The sequence below is a fragment of the Monodelphis domestica genome, chromosome 7 (assembly GCF_027887165.1).
Source record: "Monodelphis domestica isolate mMonDom1 chromosome 7, mMonDom1.pri, whole genome shotgun sequence".
NCBI classification, from domain to species: domain Eukaryota; kingdom Metazoa; phylum Chordata; class Mammalia; order Didelphimorphia; family Didelphidae; genus Monodelphis; species Monodelphis domestica.
This window is the reverse complement of record NC_077233.1, coordinates 273,572,526-273,584,977: the sequence shown is the minus strand read 5'-3', so window position 1 is coordinate 273,584,977 and position 12,452 is coordinate 273,572,526. Positions and strand designations below refer to the sequence as shown.

The window sequence follows — 12,452 nt, the reverse complement described above, 5'->3', positions numbered from 1 at the left end:
ATTCCATCAGCTCAATAAATGTACTGGGGGTATTGGGTACACCCCTAAAGGTTCCAAAGCTTTCCCCTATGATAGTGATTGTGGGACCATTGTCAGTGGAGCATTTTTTCTCTTGATACCTGGCTCCCCTGTAAACCTTCTGGGGACAGATTTACTATGTAAACTGAGAGCAACAATAAATTGCTCTCCTAATGGATCTATCTCATTAGAGTTGCCAGAGGAAACCTTAACTTTGCTCCTAGTCCTTCGTTCAGACACTCAGGACATACAGGAACCTCTTACTTTTCAAATTCCAAATGATAAACCTGAGTCTCTCAGGGCCACAAAATTTTCTGATGTTAGCCTACTTATTCCTCAGTACCCTCTCTCAAAGGAGGCAATTGAGGGCATTATACTGGTAATAAATAGTTTACTTAACCAAGGCAGCATAATTCCCTGTAAATTTGAATACAATATTCCCATCCTCCCTACCAAAATTGGGGACGGAGGGCAAGCATCTCTATTGATTTGTCCAGGATTTGAGAGTGATTAACAATCACATTATAAAGAGACTCCCTGAAGTTTCCAAATAAACACTATTATTTCTTCTATTCCTAGCACAGCTACATATTTTACTATAGTAGTAGACTTGTGCTCCACTTTTTTCTATACAAATACATGAAAATTCCAGGCATGTCTTTGCTTTCACATGGAACAGTTCCAAATAAACCTGGACCCATTTACCCCAAAGTATCATGGACACCCCTACGTTTACACAATTCTTTACTGATGCCATTAATTGAAATACAGCTGTTTAATACAGTATATGGAAGATTTACCTAATGCTGAAACATGCCAAGAGGACAGAAAACACCTCCTTTTAGACTACATAAGAGAGGCCACAAAATCTCTAATGACAAAGTTCAGTGGTGTGGCCCCAAATTACAATATTTAGGTTTTATTTTAACTTCTGGGTCCTGTATTATTTCTCCTAAACATATTGAAAGTATACAAAAATTAAGTGCTCCTACCATTAAAAAGCAATTGAGGGCAATTCTTGGAGCAATGGAATGTTATGGGCAGTGAATCCCTTCCTATGGGGAAATCACTAATTCCCTTGTATCATTCCCAAAAATAATTCGGTCCCTGAACAACTTATATTGGAAAAGGAACATCAGACAGATCTTTCAAATCTAAAACAGTCTATCCTATCTGCCCATGATCTAAGCATTCCCAAATTACAACAACTCATTCACCTTATATGTCCATAAACAGAGAGGAGAAGCTTCAGGTGTTCTAATTGAACTTTTAGGACCGGCTCAATGCCTGGTAGCCTATTATTCTGCCACAATGGACCCAGTACCTTTAGGAGCACCATTATGCCTTAGGGGAGTAGATGCCACAGCTCTATTAGTAACCAAATCTGCTAATTTAGTATTAGGATGTCCTCTACCAATAATGTGCCCGCACAAACTCAAGGCATGATTATTAAGACATAGGACACAAGCATTCACTGATCAAAGAATCATGAGATAGGAAATAATCCTATTGAATAACAAACAAACCCTCTTAAAACACTGTGGAGTTCTTAATTGTGCGACCTTCCTCCCTGATTTACCGACTTCCAGAGAACCATTACATGATTGTACATCTTTAGTGTCCATTTCTGATAAACCTCATAATGAATTATTGGACACTCCTTTGAATAATTCAGAATTAATATTATTTACAGATGGTTCTTCATTTATGAAGGATGGCTTTCTCTATACAGAAGAAGCAATAGTTACCGAATTTGCCAATCTCTGATCAGCTTCCATACCCTCAAATATAAGTGCACAAGGTGCAGAACTAATAGCTCTAAAACACACATGCCATTGCCAAAGATAAGAGTTACAATTTACATGGACTCCTCTTACACATTTGGCATACGTCACACTGTTGGCATGCAATGGCATCAGAGGAGATTCTTAACATCAGCTGGAAAATGTATTGTCAATGCAGACCTCATTACTGACCTTCTTTCTGCCCTCCAGCTCCCCGAAGTCATAACTGTTGTTTACTACCCTCCTCACACAGGTAATACTGACCCTGTTTCCAGAGGAAATGAACAAGCAGATGCAACACAGAAGCTAGCAGCTTTAGAAGGGACACAGTTAATTTTGACCCTAACGGTTAATTACTGTCCCAACTTTGCCACATCCCCTCCAGCATTCATTACTTCCCATTGCTATCATTTCAGCCAATCTGCTAGGTGTGAGGTGATATCTCAGTTATTTTGATTTGCATTTCTCTAATTATAAGAGATTTGGTCAATTATGTGGATGGTTTTCCTAATATTGAATCATCCTTGCATTCTTGGTATGAATCCTACCTGGTCATAGTGAATAACCCTAATGATCACTTACTAGAGTCTTTTTGCTAATATTCTATTTCAGATTTTTGCATCTGTATTCATTAACGAGATTGGCCTATAGTTTTCTTTCTCTGCTTTTGACCTGCTTGGCTTTGCAATCATTACCATATTTGTGTCATGAAAGAAATTTGGTAAAACTCCTTCTTTGCTTTTTCTGTTAAATAGTTTGAATAATATTGGGGTTAATTTTTCTTTGAATGTTTGATACAATTCATTTGTGAATCTATTTTGACCTGGGGATTTTTACAGTAAATAGAAGAATCATTCATAGGAAAAGATTGGGGCATTAAAGGCTATAAAATTATATGCAAAAAAAGGGATGGGGGAATCGATGATGGTAGTAAGAGATACTTGAAGAAATAAAATAAATAGAATAATCTTTGTCACACAAAGATACACATGGGAAGGGGAGGGGAATAATACTCATAACAGGGAGAGGAAGAGAGTGCTAATAGGTAATACTTGAATATTACTCTCAGTGAAATCAATTCTGAGAGGGAAGAGCATCTAGATCCACTGGAATCTTGAAGTCTATCTTATCCTACAGGGTAAGGAAAAAGGGAAAACTAAGGAGCGGGAGTGGGGAGGGAGTTCAAAAAAAAGGGAGGGAAGGAGAGGGGGGAGGGAACTTAACAGACCCTAAAAAAACAATAAGGAGAAAAAAGGGAGGGGCCACAAAGGGAAGCATATTAAAGGAGAGGAATGGGGGATTGTCTAAAAGTAAACCACTGTTGTAAAAGGATATAGCAAAAGAAGAAAGGTCAGAACTAGGAGAGGATATCAAAATGCTAGGAAATTCAAAAGTGACAATCATATCTTTGAACGTGAATGGAATGAACTCACCCATAAAATGTAGACAAATAAGAGAGTGGATTGGAATCCAGAATCCTACCATATGTTGTCTACAAGAAATACACATGAGGCAGATAGATGCTCACTACAAGGTCAGAATTAAAGGGAGGAGCAAGACTTATTGGGACTCAACTGACAGAAAGAAGGCAGGAGTTGCAGTCATTATATCTGACAAAGCCAAAGTAAAAATAGACCTGATTAAAAGGGATAGGGAAGGTAAATACATCCTGATAAAAGGGAGTATAAATAATGAGGAAATATCACTAATCAACATGTATGCATCAAATGGCATAGCACCCAAATTTCTAATGGAGAAACTAGTAGAATTGAAGGAGGAAATAGATAATAAAACTATACTAGTGGGAGACCTGAACCTACCACTATCAAATTTAGATAAATCAAATCAAGAAATAAATAAGAAAGAGGTAAAAGAGGTGAATGAAATCTTAGAAAAATTAGAGTTAGTAGGTATATGGAGAAAAATAAATAGGGACAAAAAGGAATAGACCTTCTTTGCAGCAGCACATAGTAGATTCACAAAGATTGATCATATACTAGGTCATAAAAACATGGCATACAACTGAAGAAAAGCAGAAATAATAAATGCAAACTCTTCAGATCATAAGGCAATAAAAATAATTATCAGTAAGGGGACATGGAGAGCCAAATCAAAAATTAATTGGAAATTAAATAATATGATTCTCCAAAATAGACTAGTCAGAGAACAAATCGTAGAAACAATAATTTCATTGAAGAAAATGACAATGATGAGACATCCTTTCAAACTCTGTGGGATGCAACCAAAGCAGTACTCAGGGGAAAATTTATATCCTTGAGTTCATATATTAACAAATGAGGGAGGGCAGTGTTCAATGAATTGGACATGCAAATCAAAAAACTTGAAAGCAAACAAAATAAAAATTCCCAGAAGAAAACCAAATTAGAGATCCTAAAAATTAAGGGAGAAATTAATAAAATTGAAAGTAATAGAACTATTGAACTAATAAATAAGACTAGAAGCCGGTATTTTGAAAAAACAAACAAAATAGACAAAATATTGGTCAATCTAATGAAAAAGAGGAAAGAAGAAAATCAAATTAACAGTATCAGGGATGGAAAGAGAGAACTCATCTCCAATGATGAGGAAATTAAGGCAATCATTTAAAACTATTTTGCCCAATTATATGGCAATAAATATGCCAATCTAGGTGATATGGATGAATATTTACAAAAATATAAATTGCCTAGATTAACAGAAGAAATAGAATTCTTAAATATTCCCATATCAGAAAAAGAAATTGAACAGGCCATCAAAGAACTCCCCAAGAAAAAATCCCTAGGGCCTGATGGATTCACAAATGAATTCTATCAAATTTCTATTCTATTCTATTCTTTTCAAACATTCAAAGAACAGCTAATCCCAATACTATACAAACTATTGGACATAATAAGCAAAGAGGGAGTTCTACCAAATTCATTTTACGACATAAATATGGTCCTGATCCCAAAGCCAGGCAGGCCAAAAACAGCAAAAGAAAACTACAGACCAATCTCCTTAATGAACATAGATGCAAAAATCTTAAACAGGATACTAGCATAAAGACTCTAGCAAGTCATCACAAGGGTTATTCAATATGATCAGGTGGAGTTTATACCAGGAATGCAAGGATAGTTCAATATCAGGAAAACCATTCACATAATTGACCATATCAACAAGCAAACCAACAAAAAAATCACATGATTATCTCAATAGATGCAGAAAAAGACTTTGACAAAATACAACACCCATTCCTATTGAAAACATTAGAAAGTATAGGAATAGAAGGGCCTTTCCTAAAAATAATAAACAGTAACTATCTAAAACCATCAACCAACATCATCCATACTGGGGATAAACTAGATGCATTCCCAATAAGATCATGAGTGAAACAAGGATGCCCATTATCACCTTTATTATTTAACATTGTACTAGAAACACTAGCAGTAGCAATTAGAGAAGAAAAAGAAATTGAGGGTATTAAAATTGGCAATGAGGAGACCAAGCTATCACTCTTTGTGGATGACATGATGGTCTACTTAAAGAATCTGAGAGAATCAACAAAAAAGCTAGTGGAAATAATCAAAAACTTTAACAAAGTTGCAGGATACAAAATAAGCCCACATAAGTCATCAGCATTTCTATATATCTCCAAAACATCTCAGCAGCAGGAATTATAAGGAGAAATTCCATTCAAAATCACCTTAGACTTTATAATATTTAGGAATCTATCTGCCGAGACAAGCACAGGAACTATATGAACACAACTACTAAACACTTTCCACACAACTAAAACTGGATTTGAGCAATTGGAAAAACATTAACTGCTCATGGGTAGGACGAGCTAATATAATAAAAATTATCATCCTACCCAAACTTATCTATCTATTTAGTGCCATACCCATTGAACTTCCAAAAAACTTTTTTACTGAATTAGAAAAAAATATATAACAAAGTTCATTTGGAAGGACAAACAATCAAGGATATTCAGGGAAATTATGAGAAAAAAAATACAAAGGAAGGAGGACTTGCAGTCCCAGATCTCACACTATATTATAAAGCAGTGGTCATCAAAACAATTTGGTACTGGCTAAGAGACAGAAAGGAGGTTCAGTGGAATAGACTTGGGGTAAGTGACCTGAGCAAGACAGTCTATGACAAACCCAAAGACCCCAGCTTTTGGGACAAACATCCACTATTTGATAAAAACTGCTGGGAAAATTGGAAGACAGTGTGGGAGAGATAAGGTTTGGATCAACACCTCATACCCTACACCAAGATAAACTCAGAATGGAAGAACAACTTGAACATAAAGGAGGAAAGAATAAGTAAGTTATGTGTACAGAATAGTATACATGTCAGACCTTTGGGAAGGGAAAGATTTTAAAACCAAGAAAGACTTAGAAAGAGTCACAAACTGTAAAATAAATAATTTTGATTACATCAAATTAATAATTTTTTATACCAAAAAAACCAATGTAACTAAAATCAGAAAGGAAGCAACAAATTAGGAAACAATCTTCATAACAAAAACTTCTGACAAAGGTTTAATTACTCAAATTTACAAAGAGCTAAATCAATTGTACAAAAAATCAAGCCATTCTCCAATTGATAAATGGGCAAGGGACATGAATAGGCAATTTTCAGTTAAAGAAATCAAAACTATTAGCAAGCACATGAAAAAGTGTTCTAAATCTCTTATAATCAGAGAGATGAAAATCAAAACAACTCTGAGGTATCACCTCACACCTAGCAGACTGGCTAACATCACAGCTATGGAAAGTAATAAATGCTGGAGGAGATATGGCAAATTCAGGATATTAATCCTTTGCTGGTGGAGTTGTGGATTGATCCAACCATTTTGGAGGGCAATTTGGAATTATTCCCAAAGGGTGCTAAAAGACTGCCTACCTTTTGACCCAGCCATAGCATTGCTGGGCTTGTACCCCAAAGAGATAATAAGGAAAAAGACTTGTACAAGAATATTCATAGCTTCACTCTTTGTGGTGGCAAAAAACTGGAAAATGAGGGGATGGACTTCAGTTGGGGAATGGCTGAATAAATTGTGGTATATGCTGGTGATGGAATACTATTATGCTAAAAGGAATAATAAAGTGGAGGAATTCTACAGAGACTGGAATGACCTCCAGGAATCGATGCAGATAGAAAGGAGCAGAACCAGGAAAACATTGTACACAGAGACTGATACACTGTGGTACACCGAATGTAATGGACTTCTCCATTAGGGGCAATGCAGTGATCCTGAACAATTCACAGAGATCTATGGGAAAAAACACTATCCACAAGCACAGGCCAAACTGTGGGAGTAAAAACACCGAGGAAAGGCAACTGCTTGACAACAGTGGCCCGAGGGGATATGATTGGGGATTTAGACTCTAAATGATCATCCTAGCGCAAATACCAACAACATGGAAATGGGTTCGGATCAAGGACATATGTGATACCCAGTGGAATCACAGGTTGGCTATGGGAGGGTTGTCATGAGGGGAGGGTGGAAAAGAAAATGATTTTTGTATCCAATGAATAATATTTGAAACTGACCAAATGAAAATAATGTTTAAAAGCAAAAAATAAATAAATAAATAATAATAAATGGATGTGCTCAGAAGATCACAAAAAAAGAAAAAAGAAAAGAAAATTATGTCCAATCTTGTTCTATTTCATTTATCAACTTTTCTTGCTTTTAACAAGGACAAAACTGCTAAGATTTCCTAATTAACTCCTTTTAAAAAATATTCCTTCTACTTATATTCAGTAATCACCAGAGAGCTATGTTACCTAACTTCTGTAAAATAGCATTCAACTAGTTCATGTCTTTCTTGTTTTGTTTTGTGTGCAAAATACCTACAGGTGTAAAAGTGGCACATTGAAGTTCCTTAGCCATTATAATTAGGCTATCCATCTCTATTCATAATTCAATTTACTTTTTTTTTTAAAGATCCGTACCATTTGTTTTGGAATACACACTGAGTATAAATTCCAAGGCAGAAGAGTTTGGTAAGGGCTAGACAGCTGGGGTTAAGTCATTTGCCTCGGGTCACATAGCTAGGAAGTGTCTGAGGCCATATTTGAACCCAGGGCCTTCCAACTCCAGGTCTGGCACTCTACCCACTGAGTCACCTAGCAGACCCTCAATTAATTTTTTAAATATCTAGATGCTATGACAGTTGGTTCATATATATTAGATATTGATATTATTTCATTACCAACAGTTCCTTGAAGCAGAAGGTAATTTCTCTAAAATCTCTTTTAACCATGTCAATTTTTCAGGAAGGTTATTTGAAATCATGATTGCTATTCATCAGCTTTTAAAAATTTAGCTAAAGCATAACAAATTCTGTTTCACCCTCTGAATCTCTGAATCATAACTCTATCTGAATCCATAGTTTTCAGTATATTTCTTAAAAACAACACATTATTGGAAGCAGCCACTATATAGGAATAGGATGGATAGTACAACCCAGTTCCCCTCAAAACTACTACTCAAAAATCTTGAAAATGCAATAGATTGAGTCCTGATTGGAAAATCTAAGAAAAAAAATCAGTGAATCATTTTCCCAATCCAAGTAAGTACAGAATAGCCATACTTTAGGTTTATGGATACTGAGAAAGAATAACAGAGTAGGGTCTGATTTTGTCCCGAGCACCAAGGGAAGAAGTGGTCCCAATTATTTCCCACAATCTCGAATTAGGTCACAGATCTATAGTGTACAAAAAAGAGAACTATATCCAGGGAGAATCATAGCAAAGAGCAGTCACAGGGACCTGTGCCTAAATCAAAGAGTCATCATGCGCACTCTTCTGGGTATTAAAGGCGAGGAGCAAAGTGGTGGGAAGTAGCAATGGTAAAGTCGAACTAAGTAGGGTCTCAGATCCAGCAATCTGAAGCATATAGTGGAATAAGAAGGGCATGGAACCCAGATGAAATCCTGCAGAGCTTTCCAACTGACTGATGAGAGACTGAATCTATTAGCAGTCTATTAGAGCTACAAGCAAGGCTATAGCTGTATTACTCAAACACAAATTCAGATCAATAACTTGAAAAATCTGAATAGGAGAGAAATTCAAAGACATCACCCAGGATTAGATCTCGTTAGGATCACTGAAAGTTTGTGAATCCATATATTATAATAAAAGGTACTAGAAAAGCTGGAGCCAGTTTTCCCTCTATGTTACTCAGGAAAGGAGTTTAAACAGGCAATCTCCATTTCACCAAAAGTCAGGAAGTTGAGGCAGCCTATAGCCATGGGAATCTATGTAGCAGTCCAGAAGTAAAAACGATAGGACTGAATACTGAGTACCAAATAATGAGAGGATACTAATAAAAACAAATAATAGTTCAAAAAGAAACCAAAATGCATTAAATAATTATTATAATATGATGAAAAATGAACCTGTATTGGCTGACAGAATACTACGAACACTGAGAGAACATAGGAAAACAAGAAATTCCAAAAGTACCTAAAAAATAGTTTATAAAAGAATTTAAAATTACCTTATATTAAAATTTTGATCTCAATATAGAATGAAAAACAAGAACAGTAGATTAGAGAACTGATTACAGAAAATCTCCATAGAGAACAAGGAAGAAAATAACAAATTTAGAATACAAAAGGTGAAGGTGAGGTGAAGAAAAATTTGACAAAAGAGAAGAAAAAAAGGGCAAATCAAAGTCAATGACAGGACATGCCTTTCCCTCTAAAGGGGCTGTCTATTATCTCTGTATTCATCTGGGAGTAGGGAGATTGAAAGTCTTGGTGAAGACAAAGAAGTTTCAGGGTTCAAAACAGAGGGAAAGTGAGAATGATTGTGATTAGTTAAGAGGTCATCATCTCTGTATTAGTGGTACTTTTTACTCTTCCTTATCTAGACCAATTGGAGTACCAACTCAGAATCAGGGGTCTAAAATGACCTCTTTTATAGAGATCCTTTCCCCTCTTATCTTAGCTTTAATCTTGCCCTGAGGAGCCTTGGCTATGGATTAAGCCTACTATCCACTGCCTTTATTCCTATACAGATGGTACTGAAACTGAAGAAAAATCATTAAATAGTACTGACAGAGTCCACTACAAATTTTTATGTTCCATAATCTCAACTGGGGTCTCATTGTGCAAAATCATTATTTTACATATCTGGAATCAAATTACTATTCTACTTAGCTCAGGTTTTCTCTAAATTTCTTCATCCCTCTTCAAACTTTTTTCCTTTTTTCCCCCTTCTATTCCCTTTCCTCCAACTCTCAGTTGACAACTTTCTCTATTTCATTAAAAAAAAAAAAGGAACCATTTGCTGAGAGCTCCTTCTTGCTCCTCTCCTTATTTCACATCACTCAGACTGTCTTCTTTCCCCTTGTCTGATATGAATAAGTAGTAGTTTCCCCTCTAAAGCAAACTCTTCTCTATACATAAAGGATCACTTCTCAGGCAGATTGCCCCTTCTGTCATTCCTACTTGCTCAGTAATCTTCAATCATACCTCCTGTGATAGCTGCCTCTCCACTGCCTACAAGCATTTCAATGTCTTCCCCATCCTCATAAAACCCTCTTGTGATCCCCTATCCTATGTGTCATCATCCTGTATCTCTTTTATATGACTGAACTCTTTGAGAAGGCATTCTATAACTGATGCCTGCATTTCCTTTTCTCTCACCCTCTTAACTCTCTGCATCTGGCATATGACCGCATCATCCAATTGAAATTGTTCTCTCCATAGATAACAATGATCTCTTAATCAATAAATCTAATAGCCCTTTTCTAGAACTTATCTCCCATGACCTCTCTATAGCCTGGAGCACAGTTGATCACCTTCTGATGTTTTCCTCTTTCTGGTTTTTCATGACACTAATTTCTCCTAGCTCTCCTCCTACCTGTCTGTTGCCCTTTGCACAATCTTCATCCAAATCACATCCAACCACTATGGGTTTTCCCAAGGTCTTTTCCTGGCTTTTCTTCTTTTCTTCATCGATACTGGTAGCCTTGGTGATCTCATCAGCTCCCACAGATTCAATTATTATTTCTATTCAATTCTTAGGTCTACTTATCTCTAATCTCTCTCTTCATCTCCAGCCTCTCATTGGACATACTGAACTAAAAGTCTAAAGTCTTAACTCTAAAGTTCTTAAATCCAATGGGTCCACTCATTATTTTATCGCCCCTAACCTATCCCTTCTCCCTAACTTTCCTATTACTGTCAAGAATATCATCATTCATGTTATGTTTTTACTTATTTTACTTTGTCACAAGAGAGGTGAGGGTTTCCCTAGAACTGATTGCCATTTAAAAACAACAGGAATCAAGAAATGTATATTTCATAAGGAGAAATCTATCTCATCATGTAGTTACTGTCCATAAATTTACCAAAACCTTTACAAATAAATTCATATTTTCTCGCTGAATCAGTTTGGGGAAAATCTTGACATAGTTTTGTTACATTTACATTTAATAGTATTCCTTTTTATTTTAGATACAACTAATAACTAACGATAACATAAGTGACATATAATGTTTAATTGGCTTGTAAAGCACTTGAAATGAATCAATAAATACTGATTAAGTGCCTATCATGTACTAGGCATTATACTAAGCAGTAGGGATACAAAAAAAATGTAAAAAGATTGTCTCTGTCTTCACGGAGCTCACAATCTAATATCACATAATACATATACCGGATAATATACATAATTTCATCTTCATAAAAATCAAGTGAGATAGATGCAAATTATCATAATCATTTTGAAAATGAGGGAAACTAAGGGTCTGATTAAGTGACTGGACCAGGGTCATGCAGGTAGAAAATTTCTGAGGCAGGATTTTAATCTAGCTCTTACTATATCTGTAGTTTATTTTATAACAAGAATGGAGAAGAGGTACCTAGTGTTTATATGCTATGGTATGCAAGAATTTCAGAATTTAAACATAATGATTTAATGAAACATGAAGTAGAATGGAATGAGTACTGGATTTAGAGTCAGAAAACCTAGATTCAAATCTGGATGTGAACCTTGCAACTCAGGTCTTGGGATATGGTTTCCTTTTCTGTAAAATGAGGACCTTGGCCAAGTTCTCCTGTATTCTCTTCTAAACCTAAACCTAAGATTACATGACCCTAAAGAAAATAGAAAGAAGTTTTAAAAAACTGTACAATCATTAGTCACTATTGTAATATTAGTCAATATTGACTGAAGCATTTGAAATAACAATGCTTTACCTTTAAACTGGACACTCAAATTAGACTAGTATATATTTTACCTTTCTCACTCAAGGAAAAAGTTTTTGTTTCCCTTCCCAAAAAATACATTACAACAATAATGGAAAATTCTTATGCCAGAACAACTCACACTACTTTGAAAAAGATGAAGTAACTTAATAAGGGAAATGCCACTGAATTTTGATTGAATGAATTTTGATTGAATGAATTTTGATTAATAATATAAAAATTCAAAATTATTTCCAGAAATGTGTTATTTGGTAGAAATAAATCATCAGAAATTTGTTCCAGAAGAATGATTCTAGTCTTACCATATCCTATGACAAAAGGATTCCAGCAAAGCCTTCCTAGCAACTGACCAATTAAGGGAAATCTGTCAATAGCCATAGAAAAATCCTGTAAAAAGAAAATAGGTTCATAAGAAGACACATTTTGGATAGGTTGA

The 12,452-nt window shown here is 35.5% G+C and overlaps 1 protein-coding gene across 1 annotated transcript in view; it reads right to left on the bottom strand.

Moving 5' to 3' along the window:
• Positions 1-12,452, bottom strand: part of FANCC (FA complementation group C) — a 223,763-nt gene that overhangs the window by 152,484 nt on the left and 58,827 nt on the right. Inside the window, exon 3 of the mRNA XM_007497923.3 lies at positions 12,319-12,403. Coding sequence (XP_007497985.1) covers positions 12,319-12,403 — 85 coding nt within the window. The remainder of the gene's footprint in view (positions 1-12,318; positions 12,404-12,452) is intronic.